The sequence below is a fragment of the Cryptococcus neoformans genome, chromosome 4 (assembly GCF_000149385.1).
Source record: "Cryptococcus neoformans var. neoformans B-3501A chromosome 4, whole genome shotgun sequence".
NCBI lineage: Eukaryota > Fungi > Basidiomycota > Tremellomycetes > Tremellales > Cryptococcaceae > Cryptococcus > Cryptococcus deneoformans.
This window is the reverse complement of record NC_009180.1, coordinates 919,205-941,397: the sequence shown is the minus strand read 5'-3', so window position 1 is coordinate 941,397 and position 22,193 is coordinate 919,205. Positions and strand designations below refer to the sequence as shown.

The window sequence follows — 22,193 nt, the reverse complement described above, 5'->3', positions numbered from 1 at the left end:
TGCCATAAGGTGATCATCTCGAAGAATTTCTTCTAATCGTATGGCAAGGTTCTTAGCAGTATCGGGGTCTTCAATCTTGGACCCCTCAGGCAAGCCAACGTACTTCATGGCCGCTATGGCGCCATCACCGGAAGCCTTGTCAAGGATATCCTTTCGGATTTTCTCGCCTTCAGCGGTGAGAATCAAATCATCCATCCTACATGAGAAAGCGTCATGTTGAAGGTACTTTGTCAAAAGACGAGATAAAACGCCCAGCAGCCTGTTGGCAATATATGGACCATACAGCTCATGCACAGAGTGCACAAGACCATACCCGGAAGCACCGTATTGTGACTTGTCGAGAACACCGCAGACTAGATGACCGTCAAGGAAGATGACATTCTCCTCACTCATCGCAGGATCAGAAGAGTCGTCTCTTCTCCAAAGCTTGTTTTGCACCTTGTTCCTTGAAGTGAGGTTAAGACCCTTAGCATTGGAAGGAGTAAGGTTGGTGAGAATAGTAGACATGATCTGTTTACCGGTCCAAAGGGGCTTGGGCTTGAAGATGGCGGGAGGAAGGGTGATTATGCGAGATCGACCAGTGTAGTTGTTTTCGGTACGAAGGGCACCATAAATGAGCTGGAAATATTGCTCTCGTGTGAAAAAGGAAGATTTGTTGCACATCCATACACCAGCCACGACGTGGTCTTGAATAAGACCTCGAAGAGGACCACCAGATGTGGGAACCAAGTATTGATTATCGGTATTGGCGATCATCTGAGCTTCAGCTCTAGCGACTTCGTTTTCTGAATAAGGTTGTCAGTAATGGCATATCATTTAAGGAAAAGGAAACTTACGAGGGAAGTGAATGTTCATCTCGTCGCCATCAAAATCCGCATTGTACGAATTACTAAATCAAGGTCAGATAGAGTCACTCAAAAATGCTGTTAACCTTACCAGTTGGCATAGTGCATTCTGATCGTTTTCTCTCCCAACAGGACTTTGACGCGATGGCACATCATTGAAGGCTTGTGCAGAGTTGGTTGTCGGTTGAGAATGACGATGTCACCGTCCCTGATATGCCTGTACACCTTTTTGTTCTTAGCAGCTGGGCCAATACTGGCGGCTCCAATGTTGTCTTCGCTCCCTTGAGGCGTCAACAGCTGGTTAGCGAGAGAAATTCTTTGGTCGAGAGTCAATTTATCGAGAGAAATCTGGGTACCATCCTCGTTCTGAACAAGGGCTGCACCAGGATGAATTTTAGGACCATTGATTACAAGTTGACGGAGTTCAGCGACATTCTGTTGAGTAACAGGTTCGGGATACGTGAGCTTCTTTGCGAAGACAGGAGGGATACCGATTTCGTTGGTTTCGATATTGATGTCGGGAGATATGACAGATCGGGCGGCATAGTTGACTCGCTTGCCCTGCATGATGTTAATACGATACTCATTTGAAACAGGTGGAATCACTTACCATCATATGTTTCCTGAACAAACCCTCCTTCTTCTCCAAAAGCTGCTTGACACCAGGTGGTGGCAACTTACCCTGCCTCATGACTGCCGGATTTTTAGTGCTGTCAACAAAACTGTTAACATCGTGCTGGAGCTTGATTAAAGCCTCAAGCAAGAGCTCAAACGTCCGCCCGCCTTGGGCTTTAGCTACGGCATCAAGGACATGCTCGCCTCGCTCCGCCTTAGCTTGATTGATCAGATCTTGATTGAGCTTTTGAATTCGTTGACAGGTACTCAAAACCGCCGTGAGAAGAGAGTTCTGGCTGTTCTCAAAAAGTTCGTCACCCATTCTGGCAGCAGGTCGGAAACGAGTAGGAGTGACCGGGACCACTTCCATGAAAAACATGTCTGCAAGAGGGGGAGGGGCAACGGAGGAAAGGGCTGCCGGGTTGCCATGTCTGCCATAGATCAAGCGACAAATTCTGGGCTCCTTATCAAAAAGAAGACGAAGATGGGCACGGACTTCCGCAGGAGACATGACACGCTCGTGACGACCTCGAGTACCCTTGACTTGACCACTTGCAGTTTTGGCCACTGTTTGCCCAACGTCTTGCTCCTCTTCTTCTTCTTCATCCAAGGACTCGCCTTCTCCTTCAGAAACGCTGGACTTGTCGCTGTCCATTTCGATACCTTCGTCGATATCACCCTCCGAACGTCGTTGCTTGGATGAATATTTGCCAGAAGCAGCCAAGACATCGGGGCGACGAAGATTGGACAATTTATTGGCGAGTTTTTGCTTTGGAGTGAGATCGTACTCAATGATTTTAATGGCCTTTTCTTTACGGAAGGTGTTACCATAACTTATGATGTGTCAGCGAACAATGACATGATCAGAAAGCGTCCAACTTACGCGGTACATCGAGTACACCTGTTCCAGATCTTTTTCCCGAATTCGTGCAGCAACTTTTTCCGTTCTTCAAAGACGAGGCCGTCTTTGTAACCGTCCTCCACTTTGCTGTCGCTGCCTCCTGCATTTTGCTTGGCCAGTTTGAGATGATGATAAACGTAAGCCTCGATTCTAACCATGAACTCGGCTGCGGATTCAATGGTCTGAGGAGCCGGGGCATCCATATCAACGTCACCTTCCGCATCCTCGTCTTCATCGGTATCCCTGTGGCGCGAAGATTTTCCAATAGCGTTGTCGAAAAGAGCAGCGACTTCGTGTGACTCCGTCAGGAGGCCGGCGTCCAAGAGACGGAGACGAGCAACGTAGGAAGTGGCCTAACTTACATGAGCCCTGAACTGTGAAGGGAGTATGTACGAAGAGTTGGACTTACGACAATCTCGGGCATTTTAAAATGATGGCAGTAGAGACACACGCCACGCAACAAGTGATAGCACTGGTTCATAAATAACGGGTGATATACTGGCGTGGGGAGCTCAATGTGGCCAAAATGACCGGGACAGGCAAAGTATGAAAGGTGACATGTTTCACACCTACGAGACGATAAATGAGCAAAAAATGATGCAGTACAGTTCAGACAAACTCACAGGTCTCTAGAGCCCATGGGGCCAAGTTTGGGGTCATACAGACCACCTCTGGTAGGGAGATTGAGGTTGTCAAGCAAGATAGGGTTGTCAACCTTTTTGACCGAGATGGCTTTGATGTCATCTGCGGAGAGGAAGGAAAAAGAGAGGGAGGATACTTCGGAATGAATTGAGTGCGAGATGTCCATGGTGTATAGTGTGCGACGAGCGAGTAAGATGAAGGGGCCCGTCGCTTTTTGGAGAAGGATATAGATATTCAAGGATACGTTCGTTGCAGTACAAGTTCGGGCAGAGACAAGGCAAGACAAACTTTTGCACCCGGCCGCATATTATGTAATGCAATGTACTGTTTACATAATACATCACTGTTATGTCCGTCTCGCACGAATCACCGAGTTCACCGTGGACCTTCGCCCTGCCCACAAGCACCAGCTGCCAGTTCTAAAACCCACACTCACAGTAGAATGGTCCGGTCAACTACAATCTTCAGGGTTCACGACGCTCTCCCTCTCGCAGCTAGTGTAGACGACGAATCAGTCAGTCCTCCCTCGTGTCCACATCGTACCTCTGCTTCTTCTGACTTGGCTGCCATTAGACCGAGAAAGCTTTGACGGAATACAAGCAGCAATCAAAGCTTATATTCAGACGTCTCAATGCAAACTCTGAGCCTGCTTGCTCCATTGAATCTGGTGCTTACACCCTTCAGTGCGTGTGTTTCCTTACAGCATCATCCCATCTCGCATAGTGCCTCATCTCATAAGTACCTATTAGCTACCTCATAGTCGACAAGGTTATTTATATGTGTATATGCGACAACTCCTATCCGAGAAAGCTGGCCTTTTCATACCTTGATGAGCTGTCAAAAGAATTCCAGCGCAGCTATGGGGATAAGATCGACGGGGCAACTAGACCGTATGCGTTTATGGGCTTCGGTGGGTTTCTCATCCAAATAATCTCACATGACCTAACCAACACCTTTTTTGTAGATACATTCATTGGCAAGACAACCAGGCTGTACCGCGATTCACGCTCCCTTACTCAAGGGGGAGGCCCTGCCGCACCTAATTCGCGACTTGACCAACTCAATGAAAACCTCAAGGATGTGACTCAAATCATGACTAAGAATATGGAGGATTTGCTTTGGAGAGGAGACAGCCTTGATCGTGAGTCATTCTTGCCATACCGGGCCATATTTATTCCTAACAGCTGTATGCAGGGATGTCACAGCTCTCCACCTCCCTGCGATCAGAGTCAGCCAAGTACCGCAAAGCGGCCCGAAACATTAATCTTGAAGCACTCATTCGTAAATGGGCGCCAATAGGGGGAATTGCCTTTTTCATCATCTTGTTCATATGGTGGCGGTTCTTCTGATCATTCCTGGCGAATTATAACAATCAAAGCAATACGATGCGAGCAGGGAGGCTACTTACAACATTCCATGTAATACATAGACCAATGACATATCGTGACTTCGCCTCCTCTTACAACACGGGTAATTTCATGAATATTCGATCATTGCTCGGTAAGGAATCTCCTCAACCTTTCTTTGTATTTCAAAATCATCCACCGCGCCCGGCCCCAGCCTCCATTCAACACCATAATAACTATGAGCGTGACCATCATTCCTATTCCAACATCCATCAGGGCACGTCTCAACGTTTTCACTAGAAACCATAAAACCCTCATTGAAATAGATTTCTTTTTTGCGTTAACCTTGGTAACCGTTGTCACCCCTGTTCTACCCCACATTTCCTTGGCTTGATCATTCTCACAGTTATCAAGCTCCTCGCTCTCATGTCCCTCCCAAGAAAACCAGCTCTTTCTCCTTTCATCCCTCCTCAAAATGAGGGCTTGAGTTCTCTCCAAAGTGGAGAGCCTCTCATGCAGCGCTGTCAACGAAGTCTGGATTTGCTGCAAAGTATACGGAATGTTGGTTGCTTGAGAGTTGGAGAAAGTAGAAGTCGATCCCGGGCGACGAGAATACATAGGTGTTGGTTGATTGAGACCCAGAAAAGGAGAGCTTATGGTTTCCGGGGTGCCTAAGAAATCTCTGCTGCCCACAGTTGGATGGGGCAAGGGACTTGCTAATCGAGCCGAGGCTTGGGAATCGCGTCGTTGTCGCCTTGGGGAGTGAACCGAACCGGATTTACCGGATACGGCCTCTCTCTCTATACCTGTAATCCTATCTAGCGGCATTGCAGCATGTATCTGGCTTTCACTCGTTAGATTCTGTGCGCTTGATGGCCTTTGATCCCTCATGTTCCCATCTCTACCTGTTCTACCGACGGCATCAAGTACTTCATTCCTCTGTTCTTGCATAGAAGACAATGAAGGCGGATTGCGTGAATGGTGAGATGAGGGAGGTATAAAATTGGGCGCATCGTCTGGCGGCGGTAGTGATGGGGTTAAAGGAGATATGTCGTGTGGGGGAACAATTGGCGAGTTACTGGACTGAGGAAGTAGGGCGGGAGAAGCCTGAGAGGAGTGATATGAGGAGGCAGATGATGCGGGTGACGCAGGGCATGATGGAATATGCAGAGCTGCTGGCACCATCATGTCTGAGCATATTTGCCAGCATTCACCTGTGGGAAAACAACTCACGGTATTCATACCCGCTCTCGTGCTCCAGGATCTGCAAGTATCTTTGAACATCTTTAGCATCGGCACATTTCCTTAAAATCTACTTGGATCAGTGATGCTCGTTTGGCGAGAGCAAGCATTACCAACTTTGACAAGGGCACTGACATAAAGCCTTTTTGCCTGAGGCTTATCGATCCCCTTCTGCCTGTTCCATGCATCCCATTTTGCTTTGCCTAAAAGATCAAGCATACCAGGGCGGGGGACTGCAACATCACCTTCGATAGCTGGCACGTGTACTATGAGTCAGCATACACATAGAGAGGTTCAAGAGAAGTATGTTCAGCGCACCTTGCTTGTAAAGTGAGTATAGCCATAGCTTGTCTTCGTAGGTTGTCTGTATGGTGCCACCCTTCGGGAGACTATAAAGATATGTTAGGCTGACAGCATAAGATCAAGCAGCGTTTTCAAAACACGGACCTCTGTACTATGTCCACAGCGCGATTGAACTGCCTGCAAGCCATGATATCATGGATATCTTAGTTGATGTGTCTGATAAGGAGGAAAACAAGGATTGCGGCTTACGCGTCGAGGCCTGCAGTGGCGCTATCCATGGTCTGCCTGGTCGACTGGCTTTAGATTATAGGACACTAAGTTTATCAGAGGAATGATATATTTGCAGGGTTGTATCAGGCATGCAGTGCTATAGCAGGTTGTAAGTCCTATACGACGACAGAAGATGTCATACGAGAACATCATCCTGAGCCGCGCCGGCCGCCGGCCTGTAAAGCAAATGAGATCGCATACATGGTCATTATGTGGTGCAACACACTTCTACTTTGTATGGCTTCCACTTGACTATTTGTGAATACAACAACGTCAAATAGTCCAGACTAAAAGCGCCACTTATTAAACCCAACGTACAAATAGGACTTACGCCTCACGACTGCAGTAATCAAGGAGTACGATACATCACTTCTCGCCTAGATCACTTCCTACAGAAAGCCGCATCTAGTGTCTTTGGCTTTCTCTGTCCAAAACATCGTACACCGACATGTCCGTGCAGTCCCTAATAATATGATTACCCCGGAAGATAACATCTCCACTGAATTGGAGTTGATCTCTGCTTCACTTCTTCCTGCTGAATCATTGCATTGTCTATCGGCTACTGGTCTATATCCACAGGAGTTTGATATAACCAACTCGGATAGTGGTCGATCCATGCATGTTGAGATACATGAAGATTATCCAAAAAAGGGAAGTGTTAAAGTGGAAATGAAAGGAAACAGTATGGGGAGAGACGAGGCGCTAGGGTTGAAAAAGTGGGTCGATGAAAAGATGCTTGATTGGGACGATGCTCAGGAGTAAGTGTTTTCGTTCCTATGCCCTCTGAATAGCAGGAACAAATTATTCATTCTGGCTGGCTTCAGGTATCCGCTTTATCAAATCCTTACAACCCAATTTCTTTCATTGCTCACTCCCTCGGCAATGTCGCCTTCTCTCTCACCTTCCACCCCTTCCGAAACAATTACGTCCTCCATTCCTTATCATGCCTTATTAGTTTCGCACCACTTGCTTTCCACCACCAAGCGCAAAAATATCGTCTCTCTTTCCTCGACATTGTCACTCATTGGCTTCTCCAAAATTGGGCACCCAGGCGTCATGTATGCTATAGGGGATGAGGCTGATCTGATGGAATGGATACGAGAAATCAAATCATGGAATTGGCTCGCATTGCGGGTGAAGATGGGCCCCGAGCCCATTCCGGAGGAGAAAGAGCAAGAGGCGGAGAGGAGAGGAAGAGAAGAGGGCGCACGTGGAGGAAGGGGTCGGGGTGAGTGGGTGGAAGTGGAAAAGGTAGGGGATGCGCTGAGCTGGCTGCGAGAGAGGGGCGGGGAAAAGAGGGCGAGGATATTGACTGACGTCGGCGTCGGTGGCGGAACTCGGCCAAAGGAGGGTACATAGCTGACTGGACCGAATGCAAGTAGGAAGGAAAGAAACAAGGCAGGAAGGAAGGAAGCAGCTAACGCACAGACCCCTCGAGCGATCTTGTCGTTGTCCTCCCATCCATTTCTCTTTCTCCCACTTTCTTCTTCTCCAGGTCTCACTTGCTTTCTAATCATTCGCACTTTCGCACTTTTACTTACGATGCCCTCTACTGATATTCAGCTGACGCCTCCGGAAATACGACAGAGCATCTACCACAGAGCCATCATAGATCTTCGCCACACCGTCGGCGTAGAATATGTGGCTTGGATGGAAGATACCGCAGCTCGGGTGCGTCTCGTTATCTCCACTTCCTGGCTCAACTTGTTTTTCAGGTGTTTGATCAATTCGCTCTCTTAGATACGACAATCTTCCCTGAGACCTTTGGTCCCCGCGATGAAGACCCTTTCATTCGTTTTGGGGAATGGCTTAATGCTTCTTCACAGAACAAGTACCATGTCCACGATCATTTTGAGACTCGTAAACAGTCTTTGGAAGCAGATAAGAGGATGAAAGACCGCTTGCGGCAGGAAGTAGTTAGTAGGCATAAAGAAGCCAGAGCCAAGGGGCCAGCAGAAAGGATGACATTACGCGCAGTAGGTAAGAGTTTATTTTTGTTCTACTTTCAAATCATTGATTCAATGCAGACCAGCCATTTCCTTCTTATCTTCATTCCCAGGATGTACTTATGACTGCCACGGCAATGCGCGAGACACCTTCTTTCGATCAAGGAGGCAATGTCGGTCCTAAAGAATATGCTGATCTCGGTGAAGAAGGTGCTTTTCGTTTCCTAGTCAACCTTAAAAACCCAATGCCAAAAGAGAGGAAGATAGAGGAAGCAGACGCTTTGTACGTTACAGCGCATCTGTCGACTTAGCTGATAACCGTTAGACATTTGCACCTAAACTTTGCAAAAAAAGATTTGAAAAAAGCCGCTGATATGGTGAGGACATTGGAGTACAAGCTGCAAAATCCCTTGAGAGGTGCCGATGGAACATCACTTCAAAGTGCTATATGGGATAAATGGGAAAAGGATACCAAAGCGAAGTTCCAGGTAAGGGAGGACGTAATAATGAGTCAAGCTCATGTGCTACCAGCATTTGCCTGAACCTCTTTCTCCCAAGCTTTTTCCACGTTGTCTCACCAACCCAGGTCCTAACCAGCTGCACACATTTAAAGACATCGAGCAACTGGTAGCACCAACGGACGCCAGTGGCCTCAAACTTCCCATACCTACAGGTGCCATCACCCAAGGCTCGAATCGAGGGTGGGCCATGGAAGACAGTAACGATTTTGTGGAAGAGGCATTAAGCTTGAAAAACCTGGACGACTTCGGTTGGTATTTAACGCGTGTTCTGCTAGTCTTGGGCTCATTTGTTGTAAAAAGATGGTGTCCCTTTCCCACCTCTGACACCTAACAGTGTCAATAAGTATTCTCGTATACGAGCTTCTGTATCGCAGAGATATAATCAGTTACCAATGTCACCTCCTGCAACGGTCGAGCGAAAATCAAAAATGCCTTGGGACCAAGATCCTCGTTTGGGTAAGTCTAACCTTCAGATAAATTCTAATGTCCTCTCCAGAGCTGCCTTTCATGCCTGCTAGGGTAAATTCTCCCTACATGAACTCGGGTAGTATCAATGATCTTTTCACACCGGTGGAGAATCCGTCCCCGCCAACACAAGTCCGCTCTTTCGAAGTTAGATCAGAGGCTGCTGTCCAAAGCTGCTCATTCAAAGACGACGATGAAGATGTGGATAGACCCTTTGAGGCTCGTATCTTCTATGATTTACTTGCGAATGAGGATACACAAGTTCGCATGAATGGAAACGGTAGCCACGGAAAAGCTGAAGAAGAAGCTCTGGCTTATGCCATGGAAGAGCAGCTGGACACTTCTAAAACCAGTCACATGCGAGGTGAGCTAAGCTTGACTGGGCTTCAGCTGACTGGCAAATAGTATTAAATATAAAGTATGAAGCTTACGGTGACCCTTCGAATGACTTGCCGAAGTCCTTTTGTGAGCTACTGGAAAGCTCACGAAACAAGGGACTGGAGGCGGACAAACAGATGTTCATAAAGTACCCTGGGTTAAACACGGCTTTGGCTAGCGAGGTAAATCAAATCACCTCAGTCTGCAACCCGTGTTGCTAACCCAAACACCCCCCACATTAGCTCCATTGGAGCCCCTTTTCAACGACTAATGACGCTGCGCTCATTGAAAATGGAGCAAAAGTCCCTCCTATGGGAAATGATTTACCTCAAAGCTTAACCTTTCCACCTGCTGATTTGCTTCCCCAGACCATACCTCACCCAAGCGAAACGAGTCTGCGAAAATTGGTTGAACGTTCACCCAAGAGTATGACGCCGGCAAGGCCAAGATGGTTGACCATTCAAGATGTGGACAAATTACAGGAGCCTGCCGGGGATGTCAAATCAGGCGAGTCGCTCCTGGCGCCCTCACTGGCACTTACCTCAACTCCACGGAAAAAAAGGAAGGAAGTTCCACAAAGGGATCCCGATGAAGTGGATGAATTGTTTGAAGATGGCTCGAATTTACCACAAAAGCCAACAGCTGCTAATGATAGCCCGGAAAAAGCAATGAGGGTGAATTTGCGCAAGAAAACAAAGATGAAGGATGTCCTTCAGTCTAATAATCAGGAGGCAACGTTGAATGATATCATTGATATCATAACTTCAAGGGGGGGAACTCGTGGCCAAGCAGTGATCAGAAACATTCAAGGGACATCTTCGACACTGCTCGACGCGATACCCCGAGACGACAAGTACGACCTGTCGACTATCAAAGGCTTTTTGCATCTTCAAAAACTAGATCATCTACTCACAGAGGAGCAAGAACCCACCTATAAATTCCCTTCAAACCAGAGCCTCTCACCGATATTCGAGGAAAAGGAGCCGATGGATTGGAGATTAGATCCTCTCTTAACCAATCCTGAATGGTTTATCCAGACAAGCGCAGCGCAAACACAATCATTCGAGACGCCCATGCCCATAATGGCGGCTGTGAGCCTTTTCCAAAACCGACCCCTCATCCGAATGCTTGAATCCAGAGGTTTTTGCTTGCTTGACAGTTTTCCGTCATTACAAGGAGCTGACCTTGTGATATCTCCTACCATTGCTCTTGTTTTCAGACCTCTATCTTCATTACCTGATATTCATGTCGGACTCCTCGAAGAGCTCAAACTTGTGGCCACATATTACCAGCGGGTAATTTTGGTGTTTGAAACAATCTCGTATGCTGCCTCAGAACGATACGCAGTAGCAAGTAACAATTTTAACCCACTCGGGACAGCCGTAATTCATGCCTTGGGATCTCTCAGCAGGGGTAAAAAGGCTGCCTGGAGTATGAACGATATCATCGGTGAGCTGGATATTGTGTTTGCGTACAAAGGGGCAGGAGAGATAGCCGATAGTGTGTCAAAAGTTTTGCGAGAAGACGAGGAACGGCTCAGAGAGAATATGGGAGAAGAGGGTTATTTGCAATATAAAGGACGGGAATGGATTGGCCACGAGCCTATCGTAAGTGAAGAGCCGACACTGTGTTTTGCATTTTGACTGAACGAAATATAGGTAGAACATGAAAATACTATGGTGGAAATGTTTGGTATTAACACATTCGGCGCGCGATACGCTCTCGCCGCCTATGGTGGTGCAGAAAGGCTAGCTTATGAGATGACTGAAGACGAGCGTATGGAGCAACTAGGACCCATATGGGGTCAAATTACTACTGTACGTAGTCAAAAGTTCGCTATATCCGACCCGTCGGTTGAAATCTGATTACAAGTTACCAGGCTAGATTCAACGATATATTGAGAGAAATGCTAGACGGCTCAAAGGACGTCGACTTCTGATAAATATTGATCAAAATGATCAGAGATTTGAGGGTGACACGCAGGCCATGTTGAATTTGCTTCCAAGCAACCATCTCATGTATATTTGAGAAGTCTGTCATGAATTACTATATATTATGACCGCACCAAAGCTGTCGATGAACCATGAGGCATAAAATTTCAACTACATATTTGGACACTGCTATTAGATCTTCTTATATATAAAGATGCGTATGAAAAATCTTGGCTGTATACCCACAATTATCACTTTCCATTGTCCATTTGATTGCAATGACCAGTTATATCATAGCAGCCTACTGGTGTTACAACATTGTCTCTTCCTTCACCCCATACCCCCGCCTTCACCAGTTTCAGTCGGATGACTAATATTCTTCCCTCTAAGAGCCTCCAATAACTTTGTCGTTCTCTTGAATCTACTTTCGTCAAAAGCGATTATGTCGCTTCTTTCTCCCGCTTCGCATCTTTCCGCTTCCGACCACTTCTTTTCCGAGCCCCTGGGCAATTGAAAGATACCACCAACAAGACGCCGTGTAGACTCCCTTTCTTTCTTCCTTAGTCTCCTTTTCACGATGAGTTGACTTAACCACAAAAGTAATGCGGCTCCCATGATCGAAGAGAAAATGACGACAAAGTACATAGCACCATTCCATTTTACATGATATGTTCCTTGAGAGAGCGCGGAAAGCTGAGCTGAAGAACTTTGAGCAGCCACTGCTGTCGTCGTATCATCAAAAGATGGTGAAGGCTCAATGGTTGCCTTGGCAATAGTTATAGCAAAGGAGTCGGAGGTAGTGACACTATTTGATTTTGCGGTGTTATCACTGAACAACAATGCTACGCCAGAAAGGCTTTTCAGCGTGAGATGTATCTTACCTGATATGATTATAGACAGACTCTTCAATGATCGCATAGTCAAAGGCAAAACTTTGTTGATTACCAATGTTTATAAAAGTGAGATTATGAGTGTATCCGTTTTGTAGGTTGGTGGCATTATAAAGGAGATTATGCTAATCAACGTTATCCTGCTGAGCAGTGTATGAGCCCATTGCTTCACCATCGAGTACAGCAGTGAATTTCCCCTGGTTAGGGCCGGCGAGACCGAATGCCGAAATGGAGGTTCCTGCGGGGCTATTCAGCCTTCGGCGAAAGCTTCATTAGTTCAAAATTACAAACCGTTGAAGTATATTGAAGTCCAGCTTCCTAATGTGGTCGTCCAGCTGATTGAATTATTCCAAAAAATTTCTAGAAGAGGTCGCATACTATCCACCTCAGTCTGGTTGATATATTCATCTGAGCCATTGACTCGGAGCATATTCCATCCAGGCGAGAGGGAGAGGGCTGGGGTTGACCACTGTGAGTCATCAACGGTGTAATATCTCGGAGACCTGCGAATGTTGAGTTAACTTGATTGTAAGCACTACCCGTGAGTGAAAGACCCACATGTCGATGGTTAAAGTTAATAGCGCTAATGTATACGGATTGGCCAAATCCCTGTCGCACCAATAGTGATCATAAAGCCCCAATAACAATGTCGCCTTACAAAGATGAGGATGAAGGATGGGGTTATATAAATTTCAACTACCTCGTCCGGCTCTTATCCATGGACAGCCAAGAAAGGGCCTTTTGTTCCTATTATGTATTGGAGGAGCACCACAGGAGGCGAGATTAAATTTGATTTGTGTAAAGAGGGTTCTGTCTGCCTTTGACCAAGCGTATTTCGTTTGTCCGTCCGATGATTAGCAATAAGTCCTTCAGCCATCACGTACGACGGACCACTACTTGCCAGCGTCCGCTGTGTACATGTCAAGTGTATTAGTGGGCAGTAGGAAATACGCAGTCCTTTGCAACAAAGGCATCAACTTATCAGTTGAAGGCGTTCCCTCTGTCCTTTGGATGGGAATAGAAAAGGAGCCAAAAGGCTGCCATACTTGTTCTGTGGTTTCCCTGCGACAGAAGTCTTGAATATATAGACGGAATACGTGGTTTACATATCACTTGAACGGGTCGTAGTATCTTCATTCGTCGATTATGCGCTCCAAACGTAAGATATGAAACCTGAGAATACATGGCTTACAATGGCCAGTCGGCGTTGACAAACACATCTAATCCGTTTCTATCGCTTAAATTCCTGTTGATGGCGGCAATCTATAATCTCTTCTCTTTCCTCTGCGACCCTTCCACCTTTTGGCAAAAACAATCATTCTGGAGATCGGCCGTTCGGCAAATCTCTCAAATGCAAAGCTCGCCAAGATGTTGACAGCTGCAACAGCAAGCAATTGTAATCTGAAGGTGAACTTCAAGTCGGTGATATCGAGAATGGCAGCAATTGATGCGGCAGGTGAAAGAAGAATATAGGCACTGAAGGATGTAAGCACAGTGAGGCAAATTACGAGGGAAGCTGACAAGTGCAATTCAGCTTTTTAAGTCTTCGTCATTACGTATTGAAACTCACGATTGGTATATAGAGGTTTGCGATACGGCGGTCCAACACTGAATACTCCAGCCACAAGGATGTACTGGAAACAAGAAACGAGGAAAAGTGCAGAATTCTCGAAGTTGAACGTTTCCAGTTTATCCACGTCGGTATCAGGCTTTGTATACCACGGCTGTTTTCGTACCCAGACGAAAACAAAGACTTGGATTGCGGCATTTATCAAAATTTGACCGATAATACTGATCAAGACCTTTCTCGACACCAGGCTTGCGGTTGGTCGCTTAGGGTGGATTTTTGGATACGGGAGGGTACGGCCCACTTTGAACACATCTGAGCTTTCAAATCATCCGGGACCAAGACGTATAACTCACTAGTCACAGCGATGGGGATAATAATGAAAAGGTCAATATACAAAAACCTAATAATCAGAATCAGTAAAAACAAAAAGGCTCGGTTTAGCCCGGATACACACTGGAAATCGCCAAGACTTGATGCAAAAGAATAGAGCTGAGTTGTTCGTTAGTGTCCGGTTCAAATAACAAATCTCCGTTTCCTTACCAGAGTAACCGTCATAAACTGAATCATCGAATACAGCGCCATGTATTTGAAACAGCTGAAACTTGTGACAAGTGCCGCTCTGCCTTCTTTGATGATTTCTACCATACAGCTGATGTCTGGTATTTGACTGGTGAACGGGGCGGCTACTGATGCTTCTGCTTCCGATAAGGACACGCCAACATCGGCGGCTTTCAAAGCGCCGCAATCATTTGCACCATCACCGCAGAAGGCGACCGTATAGCCCAAAGATTGAAGACGTTCAACCAATTCAGCCTTCTCATCAGGAGACATGCGGGCGAATATCACGCCCTTAACCAACATCTGTGGCATTGTAAATCAGTCTCCAGATTTCACAGATGGCCATAAGACCCCAACTCACTCTTTCCATCGTTTCAAACTCTGCATACTCCAGCATCCACCTGAACACATCTCCTGTCAACGCCAACTGGTAATCATGCATTTCCGCCTCCGCCGTATCCATCGCGACACCAACTTGATTAGTCAACGGTTTTAAGGTCCATTCATCTAGCTTCAACCTGTCATCGTCGACGCTAGACCAGTCTAGCCTCGCCTCATCGTGGACGCCCGTACCAGGAATAAAAGTCGGTATATAGACACTGGCAGAATGCGAAACGAGGCCGCACTCGCGAGCCACGCTTATAGCGGTACGAACATTGTCGCCTGTGACCATACGACACGCCAAATGAGCAGCACGAAGGGTGTGAATGTTCGGGGCTGTGCCGGGTTTCAGCTTGTTCTCGAAAACAATGAAACCGAGGAACTGGAGATCAGACTCCGCAACGTCACTGGAACGCGTTCAATCAGCTATGCACTAAGGTATTACTGCCTGAATGGTATGCACATACCGCCTCATTCTCTGTGCTCTAAGCCACGTCAGACCTTCAATGGATTTGCCAGCAATAGCGATGACACGGAACCCATTTCTAGTGTAGTACGAAAGCATATCGTCATAATCATGGGGAACTGCAAACAATCGCAATCAGCGGTATCCAGTGTAGATGTGCTGTTTCCCTTACACGATGAGGGGTCACATATTTCAGGCATAACCTCTGGGGCACCTTTGACATAAACCTCCATACACGTCGATTTGAGCCTTTTCACAATCACGCTCATCCTTCGCAAGGCAGAGACAAAATCAAAGGTTCGGATGACTCCCAGTTCCAAAAAATGTGCGTGCTGGTATCCAACAATTAGTCAAAATCTTGTGATGGATGATATCCTGTCAAGCTTACTTTAGATCCCTGTTTGAGAGCATCCTCCATCCTCCATCGATCTGTCCCTGGCGGCCTCACAACAGTCTGCACTAATGCTTGCGGCCTGGCTCCTTCTGCGTTTCCTTTTGTGACCGGCCTAGACTGTCCCTCGTCCAGGGTCCAACCAGTGTATTCAAACATCTTGATGTCTAGAGGATCACCTATAATTTCGCCGTCGATCAATTTGAGTGCATGGCAGGTAGCAAGAGCATAGAGAAGCGGAGTTTTACCGTTAACGCCGCCTTCGATGGGGACGTCTGCAATATCGGAGTGTAATTCGGAAAAGCGACTGTTTTGTCGATCAATCGTACGCGCGCCCAAGACGTCTAATCCATCTTCGGTAAGGGTACCTGTTTTGTCGAAGCAAACCACGTTGATCTTGCCACCGATGTTGACCCGGTTAGGTGAGATACAGAAGATGCCGCTCTTTCTCAATCGATCGATAGCGAAAGTGGTGCCGATGGTGAGGGTTGCGGGAAGAGCAGGGGGGACGACGATTGTGATGAGATCTAAAGCTCGAAGCATAATGGTATGCCAGTGGATACCGATCCGGACGAATTGAACAGCTGATATGGCAAATCCGAAACCAGCTATGATTGCCAGGACGCCAATAAAGTTCATCGAGTCACGATAAAACTTGAATCCCATAGGTTTAGGGAAGAGCATCGACCGCACCAAGGCCCCTTTTGTGGTGTTGAAGCCTGTTCGTGTCACCATTGCCAAAGCAATAGAAGATTCACTTTTCGGGGCCCAAACCGGTTTCGCGCCAGCTCTAACCCTTATTATCTTGGTTCCAGAAAACAGATAATGCTTGGCTAGGTCTGAATCGATCTCGGACGATCCTTGCTTAGATTCACGGGAAAGGGCTCGCAAAGTCTCGTCCTTGGCCGGGATTTTGCTGACCGGAACAGACTCACCAGTCAACATTGATTCATTGACGATTGCGTCTCCAGAAAGCAACAGAGCGTCACAGGGAAAGACACTGAGATTCGGATCAGACGAGTCAAAGATATCTCCGGGTACAAGCTCAGAGCAGTCTTTCATAACCCATTCACCATCGATGAGTACTTTGATGTCGCAGTGGAATCGAGACATCTCGCGCATACGTTCGATAGTGCGTTTGGTTTCTATTAAGGTCGACATGATGCTGGTGATACTGATCAAAGCGATGGCGAAGGCATAATAGTAGTAGTCGTCAAGGGACCAGAGAATAATTGAAGCGATTTGGAAGACGTAAAATGGATGCAAGACCTGCGAAAATCGCACGTGAGAAACGTATAATCAGGATGATTGGAGTGCTTACCTCATCTACAAGAAGACCCACAACCGATTTCGAGGCGATATCGATTATGTTTTCCCCCATCAGTACCAATCTTTGCTTTCGCACTGCACTGTCGAGGCCCTGAGCCACTGCCCTGCTAGAAGTCCACTTTGGATCTCTCCAATCTCTAATCATCGCCCATCTCCCCGCTGAGGGGTCTAAAGCGAATTTCGTGTATCTGTACTCCATAATTTTCAAAAGACCAGTGGTCTCTTCCCAGACTGTCTTGCCAGGCTCCACGTCGGACATGAGGTCTTTGGCACCACCGACACCACCCGCCGGTTCCCCGTTCAAAGAATGAAGGGGTTGAGCCGGGGTGCTGCTTGACGATAGACCGAAATAGCCATTGGCAGAAGTGGCGGAAGCAGGAGGAGGAATTGATTGTGGAAAGACGGTCGAAAGAGGATAAGGATAGGGAACTATGTGTAATGGAATGACATGAAGGTCTCCATAAGGAGTCTAGAACGGGTCAAAGGCATGAGAAAGACGAATTTTACGGATTATGACCAAGCTACTCACTTCAACAACGAGCCAACTACCCTCCTTGGCTTCTTCAAATGACGTCTCTTTTCCGAGAAATTTGACCCAGATCTTGGGCATCCATCTGCCCAGCAAGCCGAGAGCCCCCAGCGTCAAAATGCACCCTAGCCACCACAAGATGTTTCTAAATGGATCTGTCCTGTAGCAAGTAAAGCGGATTGAGAGATCTTCATCTGGCAAGACGATGGTCTGCCGTGAAGGGACCGCGACGCTGACAAAGTCTCTAGGCTCGACCAGATCATTGAGTCGCACGTGAGGCTCACCAAAGATACCATCTGTGGCTGATGGCACAAGCGGTATTGAGGGAGAAGTTGGACGAGATTGAGGAGGGAGGGAGGTGTCATCTGCCAAAGAGGAGGAATAACCTTCGCCATCTTCACCATAAGAGTCCATGTAGTCGTCCTCCCCGTACTCCCAGTCTTCTTCGCTTGGTGATGGGCTCGGGGACCGGGCATAGCTCCGTGATCCAGATGAAGCTCTTCGCGACCTGCTTCTGCTTCTCGAAGATGATCTCCGTCGGAGTTCATCAACAGAATGAACCAGGGCAGCCTCTTCGTCTTCGGTGTCGTGTCGAGTGAGCCCGATAAATGACGCGATTCTTCCTAGCGCCGTCGTCGATGGCCGCTGGGGACTAACCGGTTGGGGCTCAAAATCCTCTTCCTCATCAGAAAATCGACCTTCATCTTCCCGACCACGATCATGCTCCCGAGACGAGAAATAGCTTCCGGGCTGAGCACTAGAGTCCCGTCTTCCCCAGCGCCGTGAATCCCTTCGACTCGATATACGTCGATGATACGCGCCATGTTCAGCGGTGGTTTCGTCTTCAGCAGCGTCAAAAGCAAAGACGGCTGAGCCTGGGGACTGAACGAGATCAATCTGCGAGGATCCCTGACGTCGGAACACACTAGGTGGACGCGCTATGGATGCGACAGAGTGGCGGGACGCAATAGAAGTTCTGCGGGATCCGACACGCATATGCGAGCGAGTGATGGAAGAGGGAAATATACCCGTGTCAGCTACAATTCAATAAGACGCATCCATTAGACATTTTTACCACATGAGGACAAGAATGGTGCAGATGGAACACACCGTTGTCACTCCCTGCCCAGCTAGTCCAGCTGCCGACCATCATTTCCGGAGGGCCCTCCTGCTCTCGCTTTGCCCTCTCAATGGCGACGGCATCAACTACGGCCTGCGGCGCATTCTCGGTGTAGTCGTAGTTGGAGGGTTCTGGGGGTTGCTGCCCGTCTTGAGGATTCTGAGGCGGAGGAATGGTGTTCCGCTCCTGGTCTGGGATGCGGAGGGGACGTTGTGGGCCGACCGCTGTGGGGCGGGAGACGGAGATGGCGGAGGGGATGTTGTCAGGGATGGGCGGCGGGGTTGGCGGGGAAGTCATGTTGGACGTGGGAGGACAGGCCCTGGGTCATGCACAGAAAAGCAGAGCACGCACAGAAAAAAGCAGATATATGTCATTCCGACATCTTCTCCACCTCTTCTTCTTCAGTCGGCAGCTGTAATCACACGTCATTTACCCCTGACGTCACCACTTGTTTGCTGCCCATCTTCATGTTTACCAAAACTGCCTTTAAGACGAAGGCAAGTAGTATAGTCACACTTCAGGCAACCATGGGCAGCGATGAACAGCCCCCTTGGGCCCCTCTGCCACGGTATGTACTCTGTCCCTGCCCTGGGCTTCCGAGCGCCACCTCCTGATTAGATCCGATTAGGAGCAATCAGCAGTCCGTCGACCATGACGACGAAGACGATGAACAGCTCAGGATCGCTATAGCTCTATCACAGGCAGAAGCGAGAGAAACAAAGAGAGCAAGGAGAGAAGAAACTCCAGATGACGAGAAACACATGCTTGCAGAGTGAGTCACCTTACAGACTTTGCTTCAAAATCGTTTATATGATGTCACCATAGAGCTATTGCGGCATCACTGGCTGAAGCTGGACCTTCAGCTAATCCGGAGGCCACAGTGAGCCAGCAGCCGGTTGCCTCTCTTGCTATTCCGGTCGTTGCCCCTGTGGTAGAGGTTCCTTCATCACTCAGGGTAGGAAGTCAAACCTACGATCGGGCTCAGATGAATAAGGAGCGTTTGCAGAGACAAGCTGCACGTGAGAAGAGCGAAGCCGAACAGTCGCGCAGAGAAGGTATATCCACATTCGAACAGACGACCCCTCGACTCCCACAAGCTAGAAAAGCTGCTTCAGCACAATGGCCTCCTCCTACCGGTGCCCATCCTTTCCAAGGGACTGCTCCATTTCCCAGAGATGCAGCTGGGGAATATTATCTGGAAGGGGAGTTAAGACATACCGGAAACATGTGGGCGAGCGAGGGCCCTATCGGGAATATTCGTCAGCCAACATTTTCTCTCACCCATGTAGTAGGCGACGTAAGTATTAATACCATTCCTTGCTTATACAGCAGTCACTGATGACCGACCATTGATAAGCATTCCCAAATCTCGCTTATCATCACATCAGCATACTGCATCGATGATTCATGGTTAAACGAGGCAGGGATTCTCCCAGATCCCGTTGATGTCCCTGTTGTAATGATACGCCCGTATCCCAAGGATCTTCGCCATCGTTTGAATGGAAAAGTTGCAAGCCAATTGAACGGTGAAGTCTGGTGTTATCCCGATATGAAAGATAATTGGGGGTGAGTTTAGGGTAAGGTACAAACACTTGCTGATGAAGAAAATTCAGCACCATGCACATGAAATTCTTTTGGGTACGTCCTGGTTTGGTGTTTCAAAGCCTGACATTCCTTGCAGATCTTTTACAAGACTGGTAGACTTCGTGTATGTATCTCAACAGCCAATCTAGTTCCATACGACTGGTCCATGATCGAAAACGCGAGTGACTAGGTTTTCTTCTTCACTTTCAATATGTGTGCTAACTTATGTGCAGTCCGTCTTTGTCCAGGACTTTCTCCCTCTTAATACCCCAATACAAGGGTTATCTGCCGACGCTCCCACCCATGACCTAGCCCTGCAGTTCCGTACACTTTTCAAACACATTGGTGTCGATTCCGCTCTGACGCTCCTATCAAAGAACCATCCCCAGGGAAACCGAATTCCGTTTTCCGGACAGAATGATTTTTCAGACTTACGGCGCTGGGATTGGGGAAAAGTCAGATTCAGAACAGTGATCAGTGTATCTGAGAAGCTCTCGGGGGCTGGTGATGTGGACCTATTCGGAATTGGCCGATTGGGCCACGTCCTGAATACTGAGGGATGGGTGCCTGATAAAGAGCAGAAAGCGGTTATTGAGTATCAGGTAGGGATACATAGAGAACCTTGTCGTCCCAATTGACTTGCTTACTTTCTTTTAATCTAGGGGTCTTCATTGGGCCAGTACAGCCTAAATTGGCTCCATAATTTTTATTCTTTTTGCACTGGCAAAAAGGTCTCCTCCCTCGTGACTAATTCTAAACCATCTTCCTGGCCCCCAATTAAAATTATATTTCCCTCTCTCAGTACGGTCGACAGTTCAGTAGGAGGGAGAGACGGAGGAGGTACAATTTTTGCAGGCAAGGGTTGGAATGCCAATACGAAGTATTTGTTTTACGACTCCAACTCGAAAAGGGGAGGTATCCTCATGCATGCCAAGGTAAGCATTGGTATCCATGTCAAAGAGTCAATTGTTTGTAACGGAGAACTGAGAATGTGTGTAGATGATGATAGCTATATTCCATCCTAAAGCCGAAACGCCTTCATCGCAGACTCCGTCTTCAACCTCTCTCGGCAAGCGGAAAGCCTTGGAACCGGACGAAGTAGAAAACCGAATAGGAGGGTGGGTATACGTTGGCAGCCACAACTTTTCGCCAGCTGCTTGGGTGAGTTCAGCCTCTCAACAGGTATTATCGGACGAAGGGTCCTGACCCTTTCATCACAGGGTACACTGGACACCAAAAAGAGTCCTGTAACACTCAGTATAAAAAACTATGAGTTGGGCATCGTTTTCCCCTTGTGTGAGTCATGCGGATTAATGCACTCCCGGTTTATTTTATTTTATCTGACAAGGTCCAGACGGGCAACAATCCAACGTTGCCGCTGACAAGGTGGCCCCGTATAAGCGGCCACCGAAAAAGTATTCCGTAGGAGATGAACCGTGGGTAAGTATCCTCTTCCTTACAGTTTAGACTGGTCAGTCAGTGTACTGACGATGGTTGATTGCAGGACCAAAAGAAACATGGATTTGGCCTCTGATAAGCGTTATAAGGAGGATGACATAGGAAGTGGTGGGTCGTTGGGTACTAGCAATGTATTTCAGACTCTTTGTTTTCTTCGTAAGCAACGGCCATCTGTTGTCTCGATACATATCGGTGCCTCCGTCATTAAACTAAAAACATCTGCGACGTGGGGTAAAATTAGAAGAGTGCCCGAGACTACATTAATAAAGGCCAAGTTTGGCGCTTAATTACACTAAAATTGTAACATTGACCTCCACCTTTACATCAAACTCCTCATTTAAGACCGAGAAGTTGAAGCTATTTCTTCAGGGGGTATACCACAATAGTTTGAATTGTTTTCACTCACTTCAGTGAATTTTCGGCAAAATAATAAAGGTTGGTGGCGGTTCCCATGCATACAAAGACCCAATTGCATGTCTTTGTACATCTTCATCTTTCATTTGGTGGAAGCG

General features: G+C 47.5%; 7 protein-coding genes across 8 annotated transcripts in view; 3 read left to right on the top strand and 4 right to left on the bottom strand.

Annotated features, from left to right (window-relative positions):
• Positions 1-3,169, bottom strand: part of CNBD3210 (hypothetical protein) — a gene marked incomplete at both ends in the record, with an annotated part of 5,703 nt that extends 2,534 nt beyond the window's left edge. Inside the window, 7 exons of the mRNA XM_770821.1 lie at positions 1-785; positions 837-889; positions 937-1,406; positions 1,456-2,293; positions 2,344-2,714; positions 2,771-2,930; positions 2,985-3,169. The exon at positions 1-785 is cut by the window's left edge and continues 949 nt beyond it. Of these exons, the coding sequence (XP_775914.1) occupies positions 1-785; positions 837-889; positions 937-1,406; positions 1,456-2,293; positions 2,344-2,714; positions 2,771-2,930; positions 2,985-3,169 (2,862 nt within the window). The remainder of the gene's footprint in view (positions 786-836; positions 890-936; positions 1,407-1,455; positions 2,294-2,343; positions 2,715-2,770; positions 2,931-2,984) is intronic.
• Positions 3,170-3,445: 276 nt separating this feature from the next.
• CNBD3200 (hypothetical protein) lies at positions 3,446-4,352 on the top strand (the record flags this gene model as incomplete). Its single annotated transcript, XM_770820.1, has 5 exons — positions 3,446-3,517; positions 3,577-3,686; positions 3,753-3,913; positions 3,968-4,144; positions 4,198-4,352. The coding sequence occupies 5 exons, from the start codon at positions 3,446-3,448 to the stop codon at positions 4,350-4,352; spliced, it is 675 nt and encodes a 224-aa protein (XP_775913.1).
• Positions 4,353-4,493: 141 nt separating this feature from the next.
• CNBD3190 (hypothetical protein) lies at positions 4,494-6,172 on the bottom strand (the record flags this gene model as incomplete). 2 transcript variants are annotated; one of them, XM_770819.1, is made up of 7 exons in its annotated part: positions 4,494-4,831; positions 4,988-5,521; positions 5,583-5,661; positions 5,709-5,845; positions 5,910-5,980; positions 6,039-6,071; positions 6,144-6,172. In XM_770819.1, the coding sequence occupies 7 exons, from the start codon at positions 6,170-6,172 to the stop codon at positions 4,494-4,496; spliced, it is 1,221 nt and encodes a 406-aa protein (XP_775912.1). The 2 variants fall into 2 exon arrangements, with proteins under 2 accessions (XP_775912.1, XP_775911.1); XM_770818.1 differs by having other exon boundaries at positions 4,494-5,521.
• A 463-nt stretch (positions 6,173-6,635) lies between these two features.
• CNBD3180 (hypothetical protein) lies at positions 6,636-11,413 on the top strand (the record flags this gene model as incomplete). Its single annotated transcript, XM_770817.1, has 13 exons — positions 6,636-6,922; positions 6,989-7,392; positions 7,660-7,835; positions 7,880-8,144; positions 8,192-8,393; positions 8,436-8,598; positions 8,642-8,879; positions 8,932-9,087; positions 9,128-9,460; positions 9,502-9,656; positions 9,717-11,081; positions 11,133-11,291; positions 11,354-11,413. 13 exons carry the CDS (start codon positions 6,636-6,638, stop codon positions 11,411-11,413), a joined length of 3,963 nt encoding a protein of 1,320 aa, XP_775910.1.
• Positions 11,414-12,420: 1,007 nt separating this feature from the next.
• On the bottom strand, positions 12,421-12,855 carry CNBD3170 (hypothetical protein; the record flags this gene model as incomplete). Its single annotated transcript, XM_770816.1, has 3 exons — positions 12,421-12,533; positions 12,587-12,798; positions 12,854-12,855. Coding segments are annotated over 3 exons (327 nt in total).
• A 678-nt stretch (positions 12,856-13,533) lies between these two features.
• Positions 13,534-18,936, bottom strand: CNBD3160 (hypothetical protein; the record flags this gene model as incomplete). The annotated part of the gene is made up of 12 exons (XM_770815.1): positions 13,534-13,811; positions 13,866-14,165; positions 14,219-14,265; positions 14,320-14,354; positions 14,406-14,726; positions 14,785-15,211; positions 15,272-15,389; positions 15,443-15,602; positions 15,659-16,930; positions 16,983-17,459; positions 17,520-18,556; positions 18,630-18,936. The coding sequence occupies 12 exons, from the start codon at positions 18,934-18,936 to the stop codon at positions 13,534-13,536; spliced, it is 4,779 nt and encodes a 1,592-aa protein (XP_775908.1).
• Positions 18,937-19,176: 240 nt separating this feature from the next.
• CNBD3150 (hypothetical protein) lies at positions 19,177-21,757 on the top strand (the record flags this gene model as incomplete). The annotated part of the gene is made up of 12 exons (XM_770814.1): positions 19,177-19,207; positions 19,258-19,411; positions 19,465-19,936; positions 19,997-20,205; positions 20,253-20,277; positions 20,321-20,347; positions 20,457-20,825; positions 20,886-21,158; positions 21,223-21,384; positions 21,444-21,519; positions 21,578-21,663; positions 21,728-21,757. The coding sequence occupies 12 exons, from the start codon at positions 19,177-19,179 to the stop codon at positions 21,755-21,757; spliced, it is 1,914 nt and encodes a 637-aa protein (XP_775907.1).
• Between the last annotated feature and the right edge of the window lie 436 nt (positions 21,758-22,193).